The 27,613-nt window shown below is 40.4% G+C and overlaps 1 protein-coding gene and 1 long non-coding RNA gene across 7 annotated transcripts in view; one reads left to right on the forward strand and one right to left on the reverse strand.

Annotated features, from left to right (window-relative positions):
* Positions 1-27,613, reverse strand: part of erbb4b (erb-b2 receptor tyrosine kinase 4b) — a 341,307-nt gene that overhangs the window by 136,341 nt on the left and 177,353 nt on the right. For all 6 annotated transcript variants that reach the window (XM_082509409.1, XM_082509412.1, XM_082509410.1 and 3 more), the window contains exon 3: positions 1,818-2,004. In XM_082509409.1, the coding sequence (XP_082365535.1) occupies positions 1,818-2,004 (187 nt within the window). The remainder of the gene's footprint in view (positions 1-1,817; positions 2,005-27,613) is intronic.
* Positions 1-27,613, forward strand: part of LOC309691620 — a 211,371-nt gene that overhangs the window by 21,126 nt on the left and 162,632 nt on the right. The window lies entirely within an intron of this gene.

Below are 27,613 nucleotides of genomic sequence, written 5' to 3' on the forward strand. Positions count from 1 at the left end.
TCACCTGCAACAGACACCGCCCCAACATGACCCACTTTGAGTAAGCAATTAAGAAAAGTTATTATTGTTTTTATTTATTTATGTTTTGTTATTGTAATTTTTAAATGTAGGCAACAATACAGGTATTCATTATTAATGTCAAAGCTGCTGCAGAACAAGAGCTAACATGTGTGGCAGATGACATTTTTATTGCGATCAACACACAAGCATAGAGATGTGCTGATGCATTGATCACTTAATGTATCTATTTCTCCATCTTGAACATTATCAGAGCTGCCAAGGGTCATGCAAACCCTTATTTACTCTTATTCAGCCACCACAATGTATCGATTCTGTCCATATCTTCGCCCGCTTTGATCATTTGTGATGTTGGATTTAGCTTCAAGATGAGTGAATGGCAGCTTTGATCTTATTTCGAACACACTGCAAGAAAGGTGTGCTGCTCTGTAGTGGAAAAGCTGTGCATCTTTTTTGCGAGTCTAGAGGTTCATTTTGTGCTGACCTCAGGGTCAGTCTGCAGAAGATAACCTTCTAGCACTGGATCATTTTTCATAAAAAGGCAGAGCCGCCCACACAATCCTTTCTTTCTTACTACACAGTTTATCAGCAATCACTGGGACACAATATTCTCAAATAGATTTCAGGTGGTAACTCATACAAGACTACGTTTTGTCTGAGCAATAGCTGGAAATAATAAATTAGATGTATTTTCTCAACTTTGTCAGATGGTATAACATCCCTTCATATAAAAAGGTGAACTGTGATAACAGCACCCGTCACTATAAAGAAAAAAAGTAAAGAGTAACCCACTTCCAGCACACTTAAATTGTTTGACTGTGCAATGTGAATTATAAGTGCAAGTATACATACAGTATGCTCTGTGTCTTTGCCAAAAGAGTCAAGCTGCAGTTTACATCCATGGCTGTATGTTTGAGTTTTTTAATCTTGTTTGACAAAACTCCAGTCACGACTTCCATGAGTCATAGTTAAATACTGAATATTTTCAGAGTCACAGACCTTTAAATTACATGGTGATAGTTTAAAATTTGACATTTTTAAAATTGTGATTTTTTAATTTCTTAAGTTCCAGAAGCAGAAAAAAAAATATATTTTAAGGAATATTTTAAGGAATGACAACTAGAAGATGAGCCTGATATCAAAATATAGGTAAAAAAAGAAACCTTTCATATTCTATAACTTGTTTTGATCAGCTAAATATACCACATGGTGATACAACCCTTTAAAGTTTACCCAAAAAGTACTTTTGAAGTTTGTGAATTATCAGAAAACATCTAGACTTCTAGTGTTTGATACTCCATGACTAAGATATTAATGATGGAGTTTTGTTTTTGAAGCTCAAGTGTATCCATGATATAAATGCTCAAATTTGGTAGCAATAGCAAAGTCATGCTGAGCATAAATGGGAATTTGGCTTTAGACTGTGAGACTTGCAATAATTATAAACTTTCATGTGCTTTGCATGTTCTTGTACTAAAGGCATTGTGATTCTGAGGGGATCATTTTGGAGACACTCACTGTTTTTTTTTTTTCATGGAATGGGCCTCTTGCCCTAACTATTGCTTGCACGGAGGCCTAAAAACAACATAAAATGAAAATATTCCTCTATTTTCATCACCTTTTGTTATAATTTTTCTTAATACACACAGCTGATTTTAATGTGATCCTTCTAACTCAACTCTGAATTGTAAAAATTGATATTACAGGTGTTTTGAAGCTGGATTGTTTTGTTTTTTTTTACTCATTACGTGTCCATTAACATAAAAAAATGTAAGTAACCAAAAAATAATTCAACTTGCCTGTGAGATTTTTTAGACCCAACTGGCGCAGGCCAAAGTTTCCATCACGTCTGTAATTGAGGAAGATTGCAAGGGAGTAGCGGTCCTCGTATAGCTTGGTTCCTCGGATGATTCTCAAGTTCTCTAATGGCAGGTAGTCAAACTGGTTCAGAGCCACCAACACATAGCCTGTCACTTCCCTGATAGACTGTGGATAGAGGTATGGAAATAAGTGTTAGTGTGCAATTTAAGTGTGTACATGTTGCATAGATGAAAACACTAACAACACATTTCTAGGGAAAAAGAAGAAGAAAAACAACTTGTGCTTCTCATGGCGAATGTAAAATTAATTCAGTAAACAAGTTAGTGTAAAGGCAAAAGGCACAAGGTTATCACAGTTCTGTGTTTATAGTGGCTGCATGTTCTCAGGCTAAAATTCATCACATAATATCTAATTGATCAAGAAAAAAGATAACACTGAATTTCTGCAAGAACATCCATTTTAGCGTCTTCCAGAAACTGTTATTAGTTCAAAAACCTCATGTTTAGTGTCTGTAACAAATTATAATTTGACAGAAATATAATTGATGTTAACATTGCCTATTTTGCAGTTCAGTATATTCGTTATTATTATATATATTTGGACAATGACACAAGTTTAGTTTTTTTTACATGTTTACTGAAACATGTTCCAATTGTAGTTATAACTACAATTGTCTATTATATATATATATATAGATATATCTATATATATATATATATATATAGCAGCTGGATAGCGTAGTGGTTAAACTACACGCCTTTGGAACAGAGGATCGCAAGTTCGATTCCTGCCTGGGGCGTCTGTATCCAGTAAGGGTCCTAAGGCTAGACCCCCTATGCTAAGCAAGCCTACCGCAGACATGAGCGAGACAGATAAATATGAAGGCATGCCGGCTCGGACGTCGCCCGGATCAACAAGGTCCGCGTCAGGTGTTGAGGAACCAGGGCACCCTGACGAAAAGTGGGCTACTGGAACAAGAAGGCATCGGTGGGCAAGGGACGAAAACAGGGCGTTGTTGGAATGCTACTACGCAAGTAACCCCGGCGGAAGGGGCTACATGAATAGGATGAGGGACCTATGGATTCTTCGATACCCAACATCCACAATGACGGCGAAACAACTAGTAGCTCAGTGTTCCAACATTCGAAAGAAGGGACTGCTCTCACAGCTAGAGATTGACGAGGTACAACACAAATGCTACGGCAAGGAGGAGTCAGGACGCCAGGTCAGGGGGGAGATATCATCACCCCCACCCGAGATTGGGTACATAGCCCCAAGTGCGATAGGAGAAGGATCGTTGAGTGCGAGAGGAGCTGACCTGAAAAATAGGATCATGGCCAAGCTTGAAACCTGGATCCCCCGTAGCCGGTTACCAAGATTACGTGAAGTACCCTCAGAAGGTCTGCTAGATGATGTTAATGCAGCACTACGGGCAATACCTACAACCACGATTACCGACACTAACAAGCTGATCTACAATACGGCAGCAGTGATCAGTGAGATGCTTGGCTACAAGTTGAACAGCCACAAGGGGCAGTACCCTCCATGGAGAAGGAGGCTAGAGGGCAAGATCAAAGTAGCACGGAGGGAGGTTAGCCAACTAACGGAGTTGCAGAAAGGTGCGACAAATAAGGTGCCTAAGAAATACAGCAAGCTGTCCATACCTGAGGCCTTGGAAACTGCCAAGCAAAGACTCACAGCCTTGGCCAGCCGCTTGAGGAGGTACACCAGAGAGATAGAAGGCAGGAGAATAAACCAGCTGTTCTCCACAGAACCAGCAAAGGTGTACTCTCAGTGGCAAGGGAACAATAAGAGAACAGCACCACCAAGGCTGGAGACGGAGCAATACTGGAAGAGCATATGGGAGAAGGATGCAACCCATAACGGCAATGCTCAGTGGCTAGTGGATCTGAGGGCAGACCACAGCGACCTCCCTGAACAGGGTCCAGTAACCATCACAGTGGCAGATATCCAAGAAAGGGTCTCCAGTATGAAGAGTTGGACAGCACCAGGGCCCGACATGGTTCACGCCTACTGGCTAAAGAAGCTGACTGCACTCCACGAGCGTCTGGCAGCACAAATGAACCAGCTGCTAGTTAACGAGAGACACCCGGAATGGCTAACTGAAGGCCGGACGGTCCTGATCCCCAAGGACCCCAAGAAGGGACCGGTCCCCTCCAACTACCGACCAATAACCTGCCTCAGTACTACATGGAAGCTCCTGTCAGGCATCATATCGGCTAAGATGAACAGGCACATGGGTCAATACATGAGCGGGACACAGAAAGGAATTGGCAAGAATACCAGAGGTGCAAAACACCAGCTACTGGTAGACAGAACAATCAGCCGAGACTGCAAGACCAGACTGACCAACCTGTGCACTGCCTGGATTGATTACAAGAAGGCCTATGACTCAATGCCCCACAGCTGGATACTGGAATGCCTAGAATTGTACAAGATCAATGGGACCCTAAGAGCCTTCATCAGGAACTCAATGGGGATGTGGCGTACAACACTAGAGGCCAACTCCAAGCCCATAGCACAAGTTACCATCAAGTGCGGGATCTACCAAGGAGATGCTCTGTCCCCACTGCTGTTCTGCATAGGCCTGAACCCCCTCAGTGAGATCATTAACAAGACTGGCTACGGATACCGACTACGGAACGGAGCAGTTGTCAGCCACCTCCTGTACATGGATGACATCAAGCTGTATGCCAAGAGTGAACGAGACATCGATTCACTGATCCACACTACCAGGCTATACAGCAATGACATTGGAATGTCGTTCGGACTGGAGAAGTGTAGTCGGATGGTAACAAAGAGAGGGAAGGTAGTCAGAACTGAGGGGATTGAACTACCAGAAGGCAACATTGCAGACATAGAGGACAGTTACAAGTACCTGGGGATCCCGCAGGCAAATGGGAACCATGAAGAGGCCGCTAGAAAGGCTGCAACCACCAAGTACCTGCAGAGGGTCAGGCAAGTCCTGAGGAGTCAGCTGAATGGTAAGAACAAGATCCGGGCCATCAACACGTACGCCCTGCCCGTGATCAGGTACCCTGCTGGGGTAATAGGCTGGCCAAAGGAGGAGATAGAAGCCACTGACATAAAGACAAGAAAGCTCCTTACCATGCATGGAGGGTTTCACCCCAAGTCCAGCACCCTGAGGCTGTACGCTAAGCGGAAGGAAGGGGGCCGGGGACTGGTGAGTGTCAGCACCACAGTCCAGGATGAGACAAGGAACATCCAAGAATACATTGGGAAGATGGCCCCAACTGACCGAGTGCTCAGTGAATACCTCAGGCAGCAGAAACCCAAGAAAGAGGAGGGAGACGAGGAACCATCATGGAAGGACAGGCCCCTGCACGGTATGTACCACCGGCAGATAGAGGAGGTGGCTGATATCCAGAAATCCTACCAGTGGCTGGACAAAGCTGGACTGAAAGACAGCACAGAGGCACTAATCATGGCAGCACAAGAACAAGCTCTGAGTACAAGATCCATAGAGGCTGGGGTCTATCACACCAGGCAAGACCCCAGGTGCAGGCTGTGTAAAGATGCCCCAGAGACAATCCAGCACATAACAGCAGGGTGCAAGATGCTAGCAGGCAAGGCATACATGGAACGCCATAACCAAGTGGCCGGCATAGTGTACAGGAACATCTCTGCTGAGTATAACCTAGAAGTCCCGAGGTCAAAATGGGAGATGCCCCCAAGGGTGGTGGAGAATGACCGAGCTAAGATCCTGTGGGACTTCCAGATACAGACGGACAAAATGGTGGTGGCTAACCAACCGGACATAGTGGTGGTAGACAAACAGAAGAAGACGGCCGTAGTGATCGATGTAGCGGTTCCGAATGACAGCAATATCAGGAAGAAGGAACACGAGAAGCTGGAGAAATACCAAGGGCTCAGAGAAGAGCTCGAGAGGATGTGGAGGGTGAAGGTAACGGTGGTCCCCGTGGTAATCGGAGCACTAGGTGCGGTGACTCCCAAGCTAGGCGAGTGGCTCCAGCAGATCCCGGGAATAACATCGGAGATCTCTGTCCAGAAGAGCGCAGTCCTGGGAACAGCTAAGATACTGCGCAGGACCCTCAAGCTCCCAGGCCTCTGGTAGAGGACCCGAGCTTGAAGGATAAACCGCCCGCAGGGGCGCGCTGGGTGTTTTTTATATATATATATATATATATATAATAGACATGGACATAATGTGTAGACTCTCAACTTTTATTTGGGGGTTTCCACATTCAAACTGGACAAAGGGTTGAGGAGTTTCAGCTCCTTAACATGTGCCACCCTCTTTTTAAAGGGACCAAAAGTAATTGGACAATTAAGTCAAAGGCTATTTTATAGGCAGGTTTGGGCAATTAATTTGTTACATGTATGTCATTATCAGTTAAGCAGATAAAAAGCCTGGAATTTATTTGAGGTGTGGTGCTTGGATTTGGAAGATTTTGCTGTGAAAGACAACATGCGGTCAAAGGAGCTCTCCATGCAGGTGAAACAAGCTACACTTAAGCTGAGAAAACAGAAAAAAAAACATCCAAGAAATTGCTACAATAGTAGGAGTGGAAAAAATCTACAGTCTGGTACATACAAAGAAAGAAAGAAAGAAAGAAAGAAAGAAAGAAAGAAAGAAAGAAAGACCGACCGACCGACCGACCGACCGGATTTTAACGAGGAAATGTGGAAACACAAGGAGGATTTAGCAGGAGATTTGCAGACGCACCGACAAAGGACTGAGAAAGACAAACAATAAATACACTGAGGCATGACAAGAGTGGAAACAGTGAAACTGCAGTGAATTGGATGCGACGAGACGGGGAAGCAAAACGTAACACACTGAACACAGGACGTGAGATAAAACAAGAAACACTGAGACACAGACCTAACACACAGCAAAGGGGACGAACAAGAAAGGAGGCAAAAGATGAGACACAAGGAGAGGAACAGGGGAAAAAGGTTAGTGAGCGAGAGAGCGAGCGAGAGACACGGAGAGAGATACAAACATGGAGACAGAAAAACCTAACAGAGAGGAAACTACAAACTGGGGAGCAAGAAACTCAGAAACATAGAAACAACTAAACTTGAGTCTAACTGTAGGACTGGAACCTAACCACCCTTATAATACAAAAGTCACAAAAAAAAACCAACTCAAAAAGCTGAGTCAAAAGATACCCTAAATGAGTATTTTCCGTTACATAATTTGTCCAATTACTTTTGAGCCACTGAAATGAAGGGATTGTATTAAAAAATTCACTAGTTCCTCTGATTTTTATACAATCTTTTTGTTAAACCCACTGAATTACAGCTGAAAGTCTGCACTTACATTTAAAATTCATAGTGGTAATATGCAGAAACAAATATATACAGACAGAAGTTTCCCATTTCTTAAATATCAGTGACAGAATTAGCCAGAATGACCAATTCTAACATCTATTTTCTGTTTAGGTTTTAGCCAAACTCAGGACAGAGCATTTGAAATAATTCAGCGATTGCGTGTTATCCTGTTTATTTGCAAAGCAATAGCAGACATGCATACTTCACCTTACATTTGCTTTTGATGTATTTGTTCAAATTTTTAGGTGGACATAGGTACAATAATAAAATAGATTAAAATAGGAAAGCAAAAGAATTTAAAAAAAAAAAGAGGACTACAAGACAAAAAATCAAACAAACTAAGTAATGTACTCTAAGCATCTGTCTTCAAGGTCGTTCAATAATGCCAATGAGCTGAGTTCAGGCATCTAGGAGAAGAATTGACTGTGGGGTTTGTGACCTTACTTCAAAACTTGGCACAGGGTTCGGGATTCGTGTCCGGGGCCTGGCCTGGGGTGACTGAGCCACAAGGACAGGCACTGCTTCACACTTTAAATGTCATTTAGGAGGGGATATAACGACTGTCGAGACTTTGGCGAGAAGCCATCCAGTTGGATCTGCTATTGCATGAATCAAAGTGACAGGCTGTGTCCTCTTTCTCCCATCCACCATCATGGTGGCTGTCATTAGCAGACAGGCGGTCAGAGAAGTCTTTCCACGCTGGCCCACTGATGCTGATAATCAACAAGTCTGTGTGTGAAGTGCTGCTGCAGCTGATGTACTGAGCTGAAATAAGTCCTAAGGAGGGCCCTGGCAGTGTAGTCATGGCGGCTGACAGCTGTCAGAGAGCATGGCCATCAGCCACCAGTAAGTAAGCCACAGTCGCAGCTCTGTCATCATTACCCAGCTGATTACCATTAATAGAAACAGACAGGCCTTGAGTGTCTGTGTACCTATGTGAGTGATTGATGGGGACGTTACATTCAGTATGTCTCTGAATGTGTTTATCAATTTAAAAACTACCTGGAGAAAAAAGGACATAGCACAAACTTCTTTGTGCTGATGAAAATATCCAGTGAATTAATAAGAGCAGTGGTGGGTTTGAGGCTTCAAACGTTGAGGAGCATTATGATGGTGCAACTAAACTTGACCACACCATAAATGTACATTTATTGATTTGAATCAAGAGTGTGTGTACATAGAGAATATATTGAGCTTTTTTTCAAGTGAGTGCATGTAGTACTCTTTGCCTCCATGTCAACACAGAGTTTGGCAAGGTCTTTAGATGAGTCACATTCACCCCACTGAGTTTGAAGGTCTTTTCAACCCTGCTACAAAACCAAATATGCGGCACTCTGTGACATAGCCTTGGACACTGCCATATCCAGGTACTCTTTCTTCCTCACAGAAGACTGAGGGCAGCACACAACAGCAAAAGCAATCAGCTCTGGCTGATTAAATTTAAGCATATACAGTAGCTAATAATTACTTCAAGGCACATACTTCACAGATGCCTTTTATATTGTATTTTCTGAGGTTGTTTGTTGTCCCACTCACATAGCTGTCGTTTGTTATTTTCAAGCCACCAAATCGATAGCTTCGAAAGTGCAACACTGCAAAGGGAATAAAAAGAGGGAGAAGGAAGTGGCAGAAGCACATGTCTCCCCCCCACAGAATGTTTGTTCAATAATGAACTGTGAGAAAAAAAGGAAACAACTTGTAGTGATTACAGGCTCTTGCTGAGCTAATGGCCGAATCTGCTCTGTGCGTGGTCACTTTCATTAAACACAGATCAACAAAACAAGCACCCCTTGGCAATACCACTGGTGCAGGCCAAGCGCATAGTAAAAGTACTTCAGGGAGACAAGAACCTGGATTTCAACACGTTTTGATGCATAAGTTCCCAAAGGGGTATATCTATATATAACATTCAAACAGATATTAATGCAAAGAAGCTGATGTGATTATCAATGCAGACTGCACAGGTGCCAGTGCAACAGTTTTTCTATGTCTATATTAGCACTAAATACAATGATTTGCATTATGCCCTCAATTTAGCTACAGTGAAATTAGAGCATTAAATTACCTGCTAAATATAACACCATGACACAATGTTGTCCTGGATTTCTACCAATAAAAATAGCTCTTCAGTGTGTCGATAGGCGCGTGGGCCACATCTTCCAGAAATCTAAGTTGCAATGGTCTTTGCATGCATTTTCAGGATTTCTTTTTAATCTTAACACAAGTAACACAAGTAATTATTTATACCAATGCATCATTATAAATTCAAAGAGGTCAGTGCAAACTGTTGATCATCTGCAATCTCTTAAGTGAATAAAGACAGCTTTTTAAAAAAAAAGAGATTATGTCTACAGTTGGACGTCAGACTCCCTCTAGCAACTTTTCAGTTCATCCAACCACACACCCTACATGCCTCCTAAGAGATCAATGCGTCAGGATCTCAGCAACAGTGAACAAAAAAGACCTAGAGAGCCAGATTCACTAGATTAACAGGGATTTCTCCCTCCTCCCTACGCTGGAGCATTTGTGAACGGAAGTGTGGCAGCGGAACAAAAACCTCACTTGAGTCACTGAGACGTGCACAGTTTTGAAATCGAGTCCTTCAATCCCTGACTTCTAAAGGAAGAGAGGGAGGTTTTGGGGGTAGAGTCAGTGAAGGAAGGAGAAAGAGCAGAAGATTTTCTTCTGCACACTGCAGGAGAAGCTCAGACGAGTGGACTAGGCTAGTCTTACGTGTATTCTTACGCATAATTAAAAACATACCTGTTCCAGGTCAGAAGAGACAGAGTGTAAACCAAAAGGTGTGAGGAAAAGGTGAAATGTTAGGCTGCGGGTGGAGGACATCGGCACCATTAGCATGTTTGAAGACACTGAACACACGTTAGCACGATTGCCTCTCATTTCCATACATATTGAGGCAAAGATATGTGCTCTGCAGGGCTGCGGTCACTGAAGTCAGATACACAGAAGTGCACTGGGGGTGGGCTTAAGGTTTGCATCGCTAAGCCTCCATCCTCTATTTCCATATCGGTTGCTTAAATCCTCTGCCTGAGCTCACATCCACATTTGTACACAGACACAGAATCGGATGAAGTGTCTACAAATGTAAGTAAGAAAACCTCCTGACTTTTTCCAGGAGATCACCTTCAGTGGAACTGGCATATAATGGAAATATTACTGGCTGGCAGTTGTCCCATAGTGCTTTACTACTGTTTTGACAATAATTTCTGAAATTAACTCTATTGTGAATAAAAGGAAAATGACTTCCTAAATCGGTTATAATATGATGTTGCGACGCCATCCCATTAAGTGGCCCTGGTGAAACTGGTATCCTTTTTTCATTCTCAGCCTCAGAAGTGTTGCCGTGCCAAGTGCCCACCTACAACCCACCAGCTCCTCAGTAATACCTCAATCCTTCTGGAGTGGCTCAAACCCAATATGAGCCACTTCAAACACCTGCAGGTGATACTGCCTTTGATGTATGTGTGTATTTGTGTGGAAGTATGCACACCAGTGTATGTATCGGAATCACAGAAGTATCTTTTATTGCCTTGGCAAGTTGATTATGATGACTCATCTTTGACGATGAAGAGAAACTCTCACTTGTGTTTCTTACACCACTTGTCTTGTGCTTATGTGTGTGTCTGCGTGTGCAAACGTGTGTATCTGTTAGTGTGTGTGTGCATGATGATGCCTGTGTGGCTGTACAAAGGCATTCTTGTGTGAGATTAGACAGATTTTTTTTGTTGTTAACAGTGGTAACAAAAGCCAAAAGAACAAGTGACATGAAAGATTTGAAACCTCTGTGTTGGCGTTCCACGTCCTTCCTTTGCCTCTACAGTGGGAGAATGCCAGCTGTTTTCTAGGAATACTACTTTACTCAAGCACAAGTGAGGATTTCAGAGGGAAAATATTATATTATCTTTATAACAAAGCAAAAAAACTAGTTTAAGTGTACTGAAATAAAAAAAAATCACAAAGTTACAAATAATTTTATGACGACTGAATGCAAGATAAAACATCATAAACTGATATTTGTTACTAACAAGTGTGGGTTTGGCATGTGGTTGATATTTGGGTTGGCTAATAAGATTGGCAAGAATGGGTGACTTTGAGAAGTCCCTGTTCAGAGTGATGTACGGAGAGGCAATGTGTAGTACTCAGTTGGAGTGTCATTGGTTGCGACAGGATGACAGTCGACTTGTCAAGGATGATGACAAAAAAGCCCTGTAAGGTGAATGCATCATTGACAGAATACACCATCCTCAAATTCTGAAGGAAAGAAAGGCTAAACAGTGAAACAATCATATGAAGAAAGAGAAATGGATTGAAAAACGGTAACGCATAATGTATGAAAATCGAGTACACGTACAATCTCATTTTAATCCAGGAGAGCCAGAATTTCTTAGAAAGCATTTTCATAATTCTATTTGGTCTATGGTGTATTTTCAGGAAAGGTGGTTATATAAGTAGAAAAGAAATCTCTCACAACTTTCTTGACAATATTGGCATTGAGGTGTCAAACTCCAGGCCTCGAGGACCAGTGTCCTGCAGGTTTTAGATGTGTCCTTGATCCATAACAGCTGATTTAAATGGCTAAATTATCTCGTCAACATGTCTTGAAGTTCTCCAGAAACCTGGTAATGAACTAATCATTTGATTCAGGTGTGTTGACCCGGGGCGATATATAAAACCTGCAGGACACGGGCCCTCGGGGCCTGGAGTTCGACACCTGCGGTTTAAGCTTTCACAGAGGGAACTTATAAGATGAGGCCAGCTTATTTCAATTTCCCTTAAATGTGGCTATCATAGGTCTGTGTCCAATCCTATATTTTACATACTATGCCATTAGGGCAAGTGTCTTGAGCCTCTTTCAGTTCTTCAGATATACAGTGCATCTCCCATGTGTACTACATAGGTCAGACAGAACTTTTATATTTAGTAGACCCCGGATAGGAAACTGTGATGTAGCAAAACTAACAGGTCCACTGCAATACCCTCATCACCGCAATACCATCTCTGGTTCTAGTGTTTTAAGAGGGTGTCAGACTAAATTGTATCTGTAGCCTTATGATTTCCAGGCTATTGTGCTAAGATCTGAGAACAATGTGAATGTGTAAAAAGCACAAACTGGGCTACCACAGAAATATACAAAAACAAGTATGTATTTACTCATCCTAAATATAAGATCAATAAATATAAAGCATTTATTTAAATGCAGCATCTGAGGACTCTGATGCTTCTTTTTTATCTGGAATGTTTTTTTTTCCATCTGTATGAGACATGTGGTGATTTTCTCAAAAATTATTACGCAGATTTTTGGTCAGACACTGATTCAGATGTTTGCGGTGTCTGAACAGAAAAAGGGACATATGTTAGACTGTTACAACGTCTGCCTTTTATTTTTGTTCTTATGGACAAAGCAAAAGGTTCAACTTTGCTGATGTAGTAATAGATGGAGGTGGCACATTTGGTCATGTCTCACAGCTTATCTAACTCACCTCCCTTAGTCAAAGCTCGCACAACAATCATGACACAGTTCCTCTTGCTTTACTTAGGAAAGTAAACCGAGAGAAAATCAATATTTTATTTCCTTTTATTTTTCACTTTGTCTTGTTTTCATCCAGTATATTGACTGTTTGTTACACTAAATAATTATGTAATGAACATGTTAAAAATAAAAAGGACTTATTCTGGGTATGTTCTGATGCAGATGTCGGGCATATTGCAGTTATCAGTCATCAAAACTGTGAGATCAGTGTTTCTGCCAGTTGGTACTTTGATCAGATATGATACTGACTGGCTTTTAACATAATTAAACACAAAATTTGTATTTCTGAGACTCACTGATTATCCTAAAAATCTAAAAGAATAAAATATAACCAAACTTGTGCCACAGTGGCCAACTAAAATACTATTACTGTTTGCAAGTGTCATGGAAAGTCAGTGCTAGTTTGCCATCACTGCTCGTGCTGAAGGAGTCCTGCTTTCCTGAATTTTGGCCAAGTTAAGGAGCTACAGCAACAGCTCTGATTAATGTTTGCTGTCATTGCTTTCCATTATTATTATTATTATTTTTAAGCATTAGACTTTTGAGCCAAACTCATTTACGGTGTGTAATGAAAGTCCACAAAGACTTTGCAATCCCTGTAAAACATTTTACACCCACCTGTTCAGTATATAGCAACTCAGTACATCTGTTCTGCCACTCAGCAGCTTACTTTTAAGAAGCTGATGCATTTTCAGTTTTCATTGTCTAATAGCTTTGATTTCACTTTATGTTTATCACTGAGATCATAATTGGGGGTGGTGATGTACTGGAGTGGATTTAAAATATTTTCCTCTATTTTTCTTCCTTCATTTATGTTAGTGAACAATGCATTTAAAAAACAAAGAGCAATGTTAAATTATTTATTAAAAAATACATTACTGAATTTTATATTGGGTAATATATAATGTCTATCTTTATTTTTTTAATCTGCTGTGTTTACTGAACGCTCCTTGCCTTTCATGGACTTGTGGGCAGGAAAAAGTATACACAGCCACACATACACACACATCCATACCCTCTTTTGCTGTCTCTCATCATGGCAGTCTTTCCCATTTCACCTCCCTGACAGTTCCTGAATTGAGCTAGAAAGCCCTCTGTCATTCCCACCTTTTGGCAGGGAAATGAATAGTGTGGTGTTCACCTTATCCTATGCTATGAGAACCATCAATACAGAGTGTGTAGAGAAAGGCATATAATTCATGCTACCACTTTCCTTCAATACCCGTTTAGTTAGGTATACTTTATATAATTCCTGTAATTTGGCCACTGCACTATCATTTAGGGGCAGTGGATAGCGGAAGTATGGTAATACAGTAGACGACCATCACTTTTGCTGTATAACTTTTGACAGTATTATTGAATGTTATAAGGAAATGTGCAGAATAAAAAACACAAACAATGGGCAAAATCAATATTACAACTGCCTTTTAAAGGTTTATATAAAAATGTGCTTGTATAGTACAAAGTCTTCAAAGCTTGGTGGTAGACAGCCTATTTGTACTTAGGATACCCCTGTAAAGGTGTCCTCATTAACTTTGATTAGCTTAATGCTCTTCTCCAGTTGTACCTATAATCGAATGTTGTGTAGCTGACATTTTAAATTGCAATGCAAAGCTAAGCAGCAGGCAGCATCAATTTCATCCTCCATTTGTCTTCCGAAGCCTACCTTCAGAAAAGAGATAAAGACAGATAGAAAATGAGAGCAATGAAGTGACACCACTTCCCAAGAGAAAAACTTGCGACTCCATCAGAGCACTGGTAATGAGTGGACTCCAGTGGGGAATTCTCCAAATTGACTAATTTGTAATTGATTCACTGCATTAATTACCGGGCTGGTTACGCCTGTGTCATGGTTAATATTGTGCTGATCTGACGACGTTGGGAAGCCCATATGCATTGGGACTGTTCGGGTGAGGCAGCCATTATTTAATTATGCCACACATATCTGCCGGTAAGGCAAGTCTTAATCCGAGAGTAATCACTTGCCCACACTTCCCTACAAGGATGTGTGGGAGGAGGGTGCTGGGGTGGTAGGTACTCCTGTAGCCCATGGTTAGCTCGTTAATCGAAAATTTTAGGTTATGAAAGTAGAAGGCTCTAAATGTCATTATTGCTGAGGTGCTAATTATTTAATTGCAGTGACACTCAAAATAAATTCCTACTTTGGAAATATTGACAGCAACTTAACCCATTAACCATCTTTTTTAAAATTATTATTACTTTAACTTTTGCATTTGTCTACGATTCTAATAATCAGGCTTGTGTGAATAAATATATACAGCGGGGAAAATAAGTATTTGACACATCAGCATTTTTATCAGTAAGGGGATTTCCAAGTGGACTATTGACACAACATTTCCACCAGATGTTGCCATCAAGCCAAATATTGAAGTCATACAATCAAATCAGAACATATAAGTATACAAGTTAAACCATAATGAATAAAGTGAAATGACACAGGGAATAAGTATTGAACACACTTTATTCAATACTTTGTAGAAAAGCCTTTGTTGGTGATTACAGCTTCTAGACGCCTCTTGTATGGATAGACCAGTCGTCTGCATTGCTCAGGAGTGATTCTGGCCCATTCTTCCACACAAACGGTCTTTAAATCTTGAAGGTTCCTTGGGCCTCTTTTATGAACTTTAATCTTCAGTTCTCTCCATAGATTTTCTATGGGATTTAGGTCAGGTGATTGACTGGGCCATTCAAGCAACTTGATTTTCTTTCTTTGAAACCACTTCATTGTTTCCTTGGCCTTGTGTTTGGGATCATTGTCTTGCTGAAATGTCCACCCTCTTTTCATTTTTAGCTTCCTGGTAGATGGCAGCAGATTTTTATCCAGAATGTCCCGGTACATCTCTCCATTCATCCTGCCTTCAATAATATGAAGTCTGCCAGTACCCCTTGCTGAAAAGCAGCCCCAAACCATGATGCTTCCACCCCCAAACTTGACTGTTGGTATGGTGTTCTTGGGGTGGTGAGCAGTGCCATTTCTTCTCCAAACATGGTGTGTAGAATGACTGCCAAAAAGTTCAATTTTGCTTTCATCTGACCATACTATAGTCGTCCAATAATCCACAGGCTTCTCCAAATGCTGTTGCGCAAATTTTAACCGAGCCTTGACATGCTTTTTGTTCAGCAATGGAGTCTTGCGTGGTGAGCGTGCATGGATGCCATGGCGGTTCAGTGCATTGCTTATAGTTTTCTTTGAAACAACAGTACCTGCTGATGCAAGGTCTTCCTGAAGTTCTGTCCGAGTGGTTCTTGGCTCTTGGAGAACCCTCCTGATTATTCTTTGGACTCCTCGGACAGGGATCTTGCGTGGAGCACCTGATCGTGGCAGGTTTATGGTGAACTGATGCACTTTCCATTTCCGGATAATGGCCCCCACAGTGCTCACAGGAACATTCAGCATTCTGGAAATGCACCTATAACCATTCCCATCAAAATGCTTTTCAACGATAAGATTACGAAGATCTTGAGAGAGTTCTTTGCTTTTACCCATCATGAAGTCTTTCCTGTGTGCCTTCTGGGTAATGAGGAGCCTTTATAGGCCATCAATTAGGACTAAAGCAGCTGATATCAATTGGTACTGATAGGGGACAGGATTTCTCTATCAATACTGACAGATTTCAGGTGATCTCCTGGCTTTCTATGTCATTTTGCCCCTTGTTATCTCCATGTATTCAATACTTATTCCCTGTGTCATTTCACTTTATTTATTGTGGTTTAACTTGTATACTTATATGTTCTGATTTGTTTGTATGACGTCAATATTTGGCTTGATGGCAACATCTGGTGGAAATGTTGTGTCAATGGTCCACTTGGAAATCCCCTTACTGATAAAAATGCTGATGTGTCAAATACTTATTTTCCCCGCTGTATACGAAATGGATATTCTTTGAGTGACTGAAAAATCTCATTATCCTTTTGCACAACAACCTGCACTATTAAAATGAACCTAATTTTTAAATGAGTGTTGGCCATGTGACTCATCAAAACAGACCACATGACCTATTTCTAAAACCAAGCACAGAACACATACTGTACCCTCCGTTTTTCTTTCTCTTTATCAACTCTTAGTTCAGCAGCAGTCCGTTTTCAGCCCTGAGCAAAGAGACATGATAAAGTAGAGGTCTTTCTCTCTCTCACAGTTGATTATATTTTTGCTTTGATCTACAGGGGCCATCCTTTAACCATTCTCTAAGAGTTTGGACCTAGCACAACACAACAAAAACAACACCCACGGCTATGGGAGTAACCAGGCTCCATTATGCCCTTATTTTAGTGTAGCAATCTAAAGAGTGCCGGCAGGATCTTTAAATCATCTGCAGTCCACAGAAGCATAGAAAATAGTCAGTCCCTAAGTGAGTTCTAGGCATCTTTGAAGAAGCTTCAGGGCAATCCTATAGGTGCCTAGAAATTATCTAAAAGTAAGAATTACAGGGTGTTTGTTGTTTTCACTTGCATTTGTGTACATATGAGAAACAGCTCTCACATTGTAGAATCCTTGGGTGGACTATAGCCTTCCTTCTAAGAAATTTCAAAATGGAAAGGGCAATCACTGTTTTATCTAAAACAGTGAATATTTGCGTTTTTGCTGCATTTAGGTGACATACCAATCACCCTCTGGGGGAGCTGCGCTGGTCTTAGCAACATCAAATTAGAAATCTGCTCAGACACGTCGGTGCAGTGGGGTTGTCACAGTGTGGTCCTGTTACTTCAGTCCTCAAGTAGCACCCCACAGGGACTGTTAAGTGTTGCTCTGGGTGAGTCTTGGCCACACTTAATGGCCCTAACAGCATTATTAGCTAATAAAAGTTGATGGGCCTCGCGGCTCAATAAATTCAGGAGGACAGGAGTAGAAGAGGCAGTGGCCACGTTAAAGGTGAGATCTCAGTATGGGAATTTGTAGATCCCCTTATCCAGGATAGGAATTGTGCTAAGATCTGTTAGTATTAAAAGTTGATGGTGTTGGTTACATAATGTGTTGTTTACATAATGTGTCATGAAAACACTGGCAGCAATTACAATCAATCTCAACTTGTTTACAGTCGCTTATCATCCACCTGCAAAGCTGCTTTCTTTGAGTAAATCAAAGACATTATCACAGTAGTTCAACTATCAACCATGGCAACTGCAACTGCGCTTTTTGTCTGTTTTAGCAGGGCCTTTACTGGGGCATTCAGTATGTTAATTTCCCATACAGACAATGCCATTGTTATATCATTGCTTCCAGTTATTTGTCTTGATGCATGCTCAATCATCCAGGTAAGTAAATCTCCAAAGATTGATTCTGTTCATCTGGACGTAGTGTTTTGTGGGAGAAACATTTCGTCACTCATCCAAGTGACTTCTTCAGTCTCAGCTGACTGCAGGTTTTCCCAATCTTATAGACAGTACATTTGCATAATTGATTAAGGAACTGACCTCCCAGCCCATTGTTCAGTCAGTGGGCTGGTTTCAGTCATTATGCAAATGTACTGGTTATAAGATTGGGGAAACCTGCAGTCAGCTGGGACTGAAGAAGTCACTGAGTGACGAAACGTCTGTCCCACAAAACGCTACGTCCAGATGAACAGAATCAATCTTTGGAGGTTCCATTTATTTGCTGAATTTGCCATGATTTCAACTGAAGGCACAACTAGAGTGCAACAGTGCAATGAGAGTGCAGTGCATTTGGGTTTAGGATGGGTGATTGTGGAGGTCACCTAATGCAGCACTTTATCCATCAAACAGCTATCACGCTTAGTAAAAAAAAAAGATTTCATGCTTCACGATAGGCTCTAACCATGCTGATGTCATCCATTTTACTTCTCTATATGTTTAGGAACAAAAATCTGTAATTTGAACTATTTCTCACTGATCCTTCATGTCCTTATTATTTTGGATCCATACTTATTTCTTTTTTGCTACTGAAAGACCAACATGTCTACCATGATGGTTCCCTGTAAGGCTGGCCCATAAAAGCACAGAGTCCAAACTTTTTTTTCTGCACTGTGGACAAATGTAAGCGTAACATCAAAAGAATTTATTTCACTACACATTCAATCAATGAGATATATTAGTATAAGAAGTACAATTTAAACAGGACTTTTCAGTTTTTCTACATGATATACGTGGAAAATTCTAGAAGATGTTCTGGTAGCTCGCTGCCCAGACTGCCCCGTGTTTATAGAAAAAAAGTTTTTGCTGATTATTAAAAATGTCAGAAGGTGAACAAAATGAAGTTTTCTTTTGTGTAGAATGAACGGCTGTGGAAGAGGGCTTTATTGGAAGGAAAAGCTGTAAATCCTATACAAATATTATTAAAAATCCATAAATTTATGTTCTCCACATTTTCCAAAACTGTCCAGCTGGCCACCTTGGAGTCTTTGTTGGCCCAATTTTGACCCTTGGGCCTTATGTTAAACACCTCTTAGCAAGATGGAACTGTAAAAGTGAATAGCAGCTGAATGCCACTTCAGTTGCTTTTGTCAGTTTCCATTTTTTCCCTGGAAATTGTCATACAAGGCAGCAAGCACGATGATTCATCTGTCATATTTGTGAGTCACCAAAAGGCAAGATTCAATTCAATTCAGTCAAATTTGGGTTTATTTATATAGCACCAAATCACATTAACAGTCACTTCAAGGCACTTCATTCTGTAAGGTAAAGACCCTACAGTATTCTGAGTCATATGATTGTATAACTCTAATTTGACACAGAGGCCATAATAACAGATTAAAAAAAGGGAAGAAAAAGAAAATACACTGTAGTGTCTGTGCCTGGTTTAAGGTGATGTCATTTGGCAATTGTTAAAGCTGCTAGAGTCAGCTGAGGCTAACTACTAAGCCTTCACTTGGGTAGTGAACATGGGAGTATGTTTTTTGTTTTTAAGCAAGGAACGCATCTTAAATGAAAATCTTTGTGTGTTACTATTTGATCAACCTGGCTACCAGTAAAGCACAAAGCTTTCATCCATGCACATACTGCCCACTCTTCAACTCCATCCATCCATCCATCCATCCATCCATCCATACTATACAACTCCACATGTGTTAGTTTATCATTTAATAGCTTAAAAGAGGTAAACATTTAATGACCAGGTGTGTCTCATTATTTACTGCACTGTGTGCTGCACTGGATGGTAATTGTGAAGAATATTTAAGATGATAAGCAATTCATAGTGTGTAACTCAAAAACATAATTGATCAGTTTGATGATATTACAGTGTTATACAAAGTAAGTAGCAGTAGCATGCAATGTTATTATGTGTATCAGGGACAAATATACTGCAAAAATATACTGCACTTTAATGTTCTGTAATACTGAAATTTCACTGTGAAAGGGCAATATATGTATGTTTAAGTTAAAACAGAAATACCAGACAGCAGGTGATATCAAAAATATGAAAGCCCAAATAAGTATCAATAAAGACAGAGAACGAAAGGCCAGCGAGACATGTCTAACAAAAACTACATAAATAAACCCCCATTATATCTGTTCTTTTGACTTGTCTGAGTTAAGGGATGGCCCAATAAAACAAGTATAAGAGTGGAAGAGAAATAGGTGATGTGGCCTCTTATTCTGACCACAGAGGAAATCTGTGAAATTGAAGATAAAGGTCTTGCTGTCTCCACAGGGAACCCAGAAATCAGTTTTCTGACCCACTTGGCTGTTCCCTCTCTCTCTCCCCCTCTCTTACTCTATCGCTTTGTCACACACACATACACACACACACACACACATAACTGAGTGACTCCATCCACTCCTGGGAGTTATATTTGGCACCAATACCCATCAGTGTTTCTAAGAATTAAACAAACCCAGATAACAATCATGTTTAATTAAGATGCTAAAGTATTATGGTAGAATTAGAGCAGGGTAGTGAATAGATGTGACTCCCTGCGTGCTGCTTACGGATCACATTCAGCAATAAAACAAATGTTACATATTGTGTTTGCAGTAAGTAAAACTTAATTCTCACGGTACTGAGGGACATGTAATACTGCTAGTCAAGAAAGCTGCTAGTGGCAATTATTTGTTTTCATTCTAGTAAGTAACTTGGATTATCACATACCTTTACACAAAAAAAAAAAACGTACAGGACTTTAGTTAAGAAATCAAAATGTCTTTATAGTAGAGAGCTTTCGGTTTTAGTTAATTATAGCAACTGAAGCGCAGATAAAATTAGAATATTCTTGCTGAGGCTTTATCCATCCATCCATTCTATTCTGCTTATCCAAGGCCGGGTCGTGGAACAGCAGCCTGAGTAGAGAAGCCCAGACCTCCCTCATCCCGGCAACCTCCTCAAGCTTGTTCGGGGGAACACCAAGGCATTCCCAGGACAATCGAGAGCTATAATCTCTCCAGCGTGTCCAGGGTGTACTGTGGGGTCTCCTGGGTGAGGTGCCCAGGACACCTCGACCAGGAGGTGCCCAGGAGGCATCCTTGTCAAATGCCCAAACCACCTCAACTGTCTCCTTTCGATGTAGAGGAGGAGTGGCTCTACTCCATAGGTGTCAAACTCTGGCCCGCGGGCCAGATTTGGCCCGCAGCCTAATTACATTTGGCCCGCGAAGCCATACCAAATTACTATTAGAGCTGGCCTACTGGTATTATACAGCTAATATATATATTGTTTAGTATTAAGCTTTGCTTGTTCCATATTCAGTTTTTCAGCTAAACTTGTTTGAGTCCATAAGAAAAGATTCATTCTTATATCTGGAGGAATATTTTTTTTTCAATAAATATTAATGTTAGCCCACAACTTTGTTCCAGTTTTGAAATTTGGCCCACTGTGTATTTGAGTTTGACACCCCTGCTCTACTCTGAACCCCTCCTGGCCGGCCGAACTCCTAAACTTTTCCGGATGAGGATCATGGCCTCAGATTTGGAGGCGATTCTTATTCCCACTGCTTCACACTTGGCTGCAAGCTGCTCTAGTGCGAGCTGGAGGTCACCGAACAGCAGCGAACAGAACTACATCATCTGCAAAAAGGAGAGATGAGAGTCTGAGACCACCGGAGTGGAAGCCTTCCACCCCTTGGCTATGCCTAGAAATTCTGTTCATAAAAATTATGAATAGAATCAGTGACAAAGGGCAGCCCTGGCAGAGCCCAACACGCAACAGAAACTACTCCGGCTTATTGCCGGCTCTGTGGACCAGGCTCTTGTAACGGCTGTGTAAAGACTCAATAGACCGTAGCAAAACTATTTAATGAAACACTGGATCAGCTGATGCTTTGGTCAGTTAAAATGTGACAGCAGCGCCAGTAACATCCTCATTTGGGAATTGCAAAGAATATAATGTACCTTCATTTCCATTGGTGATTAAGTCTGTACTGTTATATCTGTGCTCTACAAGGATTCTCACAATGCTGGTGAGAAAGGTCTCTTGTGTAGTCCAGTGCTTTAGACTTTTTAGAATTAAACAATCGAATTTAAAGTAACTGGTATTTCTTTTCCTTTCAAGACTTGCAACTTAATTTTTTCATAATTTTGGAGATGATCTATAGAGATAATGTTTTCTCCGTGGAGACAGAAGCAGTGCCAACTTACTACATAGCTATGCATAAATGTATTTGTGTACCTTTGTGAGAGAACTGGAGTTCTGAAAAGTTTATTCTTGTGCAGAATGGGCATGGGAGAACAAGTTGGGAACCGTTACCGGGCTACAGAGTGATGAATATTTAAACTGTTTTAATGGACATATCCTGTATGAGTACCTTAAGTACGACGTGGTGAAAAGTTAACTAGATCACAAAGAGAAAAAAAGATGTAGAGATATTCTCTGTGGTTTTAAGAGTTCCAATGCAATGTGATTGTTTTCATCTACCTCACTGAGTTTCTCCCCTTCTAGGAAAGTGCAAGCCTGACAGACTTGAACCTGGCTGGAATTCAATGATATGAATGGCCAACTTAGGGCTTTATCAGATTTCATGGCTGAAAGATTGGCTGACTAACCCGTCTAACAGCTAACTTTGCTCTAACACTAGGTCTGGTACTGAGTATATGTCAGTTCTTGTCAGAAACGGATAGATCCATAAACATTTGTCCAGTTACAGTTCCTTTTTGTATTGGTGCACAACGACAGTGGATTTTCAAACAATCAAGAAATCATAAGTGAAGTCTCAGTTTGCTCTTTAGGAATCCTTAATGCTTAAAAAGAAGTTTTATCTATCATTCCAGAGGCTCTTCATCTCTGAGAGGTGGTGGCCTACGACACTACCTTTCAGCCACCTACAATGCAGTCATGAGATTCCTTCCTAGGTGTTTCAACCCTTACTCACATTTTGCCTCAGCTGACCTCAATAGCTATTTTAGAACTGAAGTACCTAGTGAATTTTTGGATGACAGGCAAAACATCTTCACAAACCTAAAGAAGTCTAGCTGGCTTCAAGGCTACAATGTCCTGGATGACTGAGGACTTGCGCAGATATATTTTGGAATTGCACTCATTTTTATACACAGTCCCCTTTTCTCTTTTCTCCCATAAAACAATTGAATTAACTAACGATTCAGCTCAGAAGTTATGCTGTCATACTGCTTAAGCAGTTAAATGAGCAAGCTAAGGGTAGCATGCTGTACATTAGTGTAAGCACTTTTAATCCATTCTACAATTTGGGCCTGGTGTTTAGTAACAGGTGTGGTGTTACAATAGAGAAACTCGCCAGTGCTGAATTAAATTGGTCTGTCTGCATTATCTTCAATTATGGTGCCCCTGACTAAATATGAAATGTCATTAACCTGAGAAATCATCATAAATATTAATCCAACTTGTTGTATGACCTTTCTCTCCATCTTAGCTTTATTACCTCTTTTCTACCCCTCTCTCTTTATTAGCATGGCTCTTTTGCTTTGTCCTCTTTTTAGAGCTTGCCGATATACCGTAGATGTCAGTAAAAGAGCCATAAAAGTCAGACCAATTTTCACTTCCAAGATAGTTGTGCAAAGGGCTAGACAAAAGCCTACGTAATTACAGTAGTAGTCACTGGTCCATTAGTGATAAAGACACGATGGCTCACATGGGTGGAGCTGGCACCGTTAGCTCTACACAATGCATTCATTTCATGGTAAAAGCTGCAATTATACTAAAAGAGACTCTCTTTCTAATTTTCTATCTCTTGCTCTTTTTCTTTATGTTTCTCTTTTCTATACACTCAGTCTCCTTTCTTCCCCTTCTCTTTTGCCGCTCCTTTATCTGCACTATGGCACTGTCATGCAAAGGGATATTATCTGCATAAAACACTGTCATCAACTCAATGAGCAATTAAGTTATTCTCTCATCTACTTAGAGGAAGTATCTGAATCATTCGGAGCCCCCCCCCAAACACAAACCTTTTATCACCCACCACCTCTGTCACTTTTGTGTCTAAGCTCTTGGCTTCCTTTGTGATTCCTCCTCAGATAACACAGCTGTACTTTTGGAAGACATAATGGAAATGTTGCATGGGCAAGAGCTAGACTTGGCTATAGCAGGCTTTGTCTCTATTTCGGCCCAAATAATGAAACTCCTTATTTGCCGCCCTCCCAGCACAAACAAGTCCCACATTGACTGACCAAGCAAGGGCCCACCAAGTGAGAGTGGCTGAAACAGGACATATGTTGTAAAACAAGCTGAGCATGACTCCACTGACACACAGAAGACAATGATGTGGAGGAGACATGCTGAAGATGCCTACAGAACAGTGAAACACACCAGAGGTGCCATCACTGGCAGACTGACTGACTGACTGGCAGAGAGTACACAAGGAGGATATAATCAAGTGAGAATTATTTATAAAAGATCCAGGTCATCTCAATCAGATCAGGGCCAGTGAACAAGTAAAGCTCCAAAAATGAGTGTCGATAAAGGCGTAAAGTAGCTTTGAAAAGCCAATGACTGAATGCCTGAAGGGCAGTAAAACCACCAATTACACAAAAATTAAGAAGAATGTGATTTGAGGTTCAAGGGTGAAACATGCACCAACAGTCCTTCTGTAACTCAATTAAATTTTAAATATTTTTTAAAAGTGACAATATACTCCAGAAGGTTTTTCACATTGATCATCATCTCGCAAAATTTATATTGAAAATGTAAAAAATATATAAAGATAAAAACAAGTCACATAGTTTGTTAGCATATTTGTAGAGAGTGAACACATCAGATATCACTGATGTGCATCCAAAACATACTGTCTTAATATTTTTGTATGTTTAACTGTTTAAGTGTAACCAGCAACAGAGTGATACTTTGTCTGTCTTTGATAGTTTGTTGCCATCACTTCCCAGTCAATTTGGCTTTCCCCTTTCTCAGCCTCCCCTCCCACAACACCAAAGGCCACCCCACATGATCGCCTCTGGCTACTTGTTCCCAAAACCCACTGGTGAAATTGTCTGACGGCTAATAAACATTTAGCTCCTCCGAGTGTGTTATTACATTGCAATTGATGGATGGTGCAATTACACCCCGTGTCACTTAGCTAAATGGCTATGTAATTCTAATGAGTTTTTATTCAAACATTTAGTAGTTAGTGCAAGGAGTTCTGGGGAGGGGGCAGAAGAGTGCAGTGATGTAAATGGAAAGGGAAGCAACACTTGCACATATAGAACACAAGTGAAAAGAGGAGAAATTAATACAGGAGTGTAGTGGGTAAATAAGATATTCAGGTAACGTGATTAATGTGTGTAGCTCTTGTTGACTGGACTCGGCAGGAATACGGCTTTGGTGGTTAAGATACTGAGTACTTATTAGTCTCAGTTTAAATTTAAATGCAGGAAGCTGGAGTGGAGTGTTGGAGCGAAAATTAACTAACTTAACTTGTGTACTCAAAATCGCAGCTATAATCTGATTAAACATTCCACATTTATCATGTCCACACCGAAAGATTCTGCAATTCCTCAGATTTACATCTACGGTAACACCTGTGCTCAGTACAGAAGGCTGGCATTTTGCATGAGTAATGGTACAGAAAAGTAATGATATGGAAGCAAAAGAGGGGAATTTACTGGGGCTGGTCTGTAGGTATATGTTCCTACAAAAGCCCAGTGTCTGTTCTTAACTAATGTTTCAGTCAAAGACAGAGAGGGAGACACAGAGAGAGAATGTCACTGCTATGGTTTGTCAATTAATTTGGTGCACAAAAACAAACAGCTCTCATCTCATTGCATGTGAGACTTAATATTTCATAGATCATATCTTCTTTAAATAGGTTTTAATTTCTTATATTTGCTGCAATTTCTTACTGTTTACTTTTGTACTTACTACTAACAATAAAGATAGACAAATAGATAAAGAAATTAATAACCAAACAAAAACAAACAAAATCAGTTAAACCCACATTATGTGCTCTTATAATTAAGTCAAGGGCGTATTATTGTTGGTTATCAGTAGTGGTGTATTTATTTATCCAATTATGACTATCATCTTTTATTAAATGCTTACTAAACAAATAAACAGATAAATGATTTGGGATTTTAAAAATAAAAGATTACAAATGACATCTAATGGAGTAAAATGAGAGTTAGTAAAACTCTCTAATGTAAACTTAACAATGAGTTAAAGTAACTTCACTTGAGACATTAAAAAACTTAAAAGTATAATACTGATTTCAATACATTTTGGGGTTTCTTTTTTTTGTGTTTGTTTGTTTTAGTTTTGTTTTTACCAAACTTGTGTATGAAAAAAAATGCATGTATGGTTTGAGAATTAAAGGTGGAAGAGCAGGAAATTTAGTCTTTTGGAATAACACCTGATGATAGCGTTTCACATTAACATAGTGACAGAGTTAATGGGACACACTTTTAAATGCAGGGAAGTATTATAAACCTCCTGGGTGTACCAACAGCCTTTACTAAACCAAGGCTTCATCTTACTCCAACCTGCCCATTTATGTAGTACAATGTGATGTTTATATGTATTCCATGTAAAATAATCTAAAATAATGGTTGTTGCATAACATATTTGCTGTATTTGTTGATACTGCTTTTTAATTTATCTGAAATGTATTGTCTTTCTTTGAAAGCAACACAAAATACACAAAAAGGTCTTAGTGTATATTAGATGGCAGCAATCTCAGGAAATGTGGAGATTAAGAATAAGTAAGCCCACTTCAATAGTAACTCATGCTGTTAATGTGTCCAGTGTAACCAGCAGGAGATTGTGGTTTAAAAAGTTTGAGCAACCAAAATAATAAGAGCGTGACAAACAGGCAGAGAGAAGGTATTGTCTTACAACAACAAGGCAAAACCACACGGTCCCTTATTAGCATGCATAAACTTATGATGGCAGGTATAATGTAAGTGTGTTTGAGGTTGGGGGTGTAAATAAAACCAGGCAGGATTACATGTGCTGCTGGTTGTTTTCAATAAATACTGTTATCAATTAAGTTTTCTTTTTCTTATTTAAACAAGGACGGAGACCGGTTCCAGAGGAGCAATTTTACTTTGCCCATCTTAACACTAGCCATTCAAATGGACTCCCCAATCTAAGTCGCAGTGGGTAGAAATTGATTTCGATCCTCCTGAGAAGCTGGTCCATATCATTCACTTCTTTTTTTAGGCAAGTTGCAGAGGGAGGCAGATATGAAGTTTGAAAGGCATCAGAGAAGCAGGGTGGGCTATTGTCACAGCCCAGTTTGCTTCTCCTCTCGACTGCCTCTCTATTCAGTGTGGCACTGCTATGTTACGATAAGAACTATCACCTCTGGTGTGACAGTGTGTGTGTGTGTGTGTACAGTGAGAAAGTCTCATGCATCTTCCACACCATCTAATCCAAGACAGCTTGCAGTTCAAGCAGTAGCTTCTAAATGACTGGAAGCTACTGCTTTAGTCTGGTGATGCATGGCAAAAGAGACATTACAATTAGATATATTTAACCCTATACACTCTGAAGATTACCATTCAATCACAATAGAG

The sequence above is a fragment of the Aulonocara stuartgranti genome (genome assembly GCF_965226115.1).
Source record: "Aulonocara stuartgranti genome assembly, chromosome: 16".
Taxonomy (NCBI): Eukaryota; Metazoa; Chordata; class Actinopteri; order Cichliformes; family Cichlidae; genus Aulonocara; species Aulonocara stuartgranti.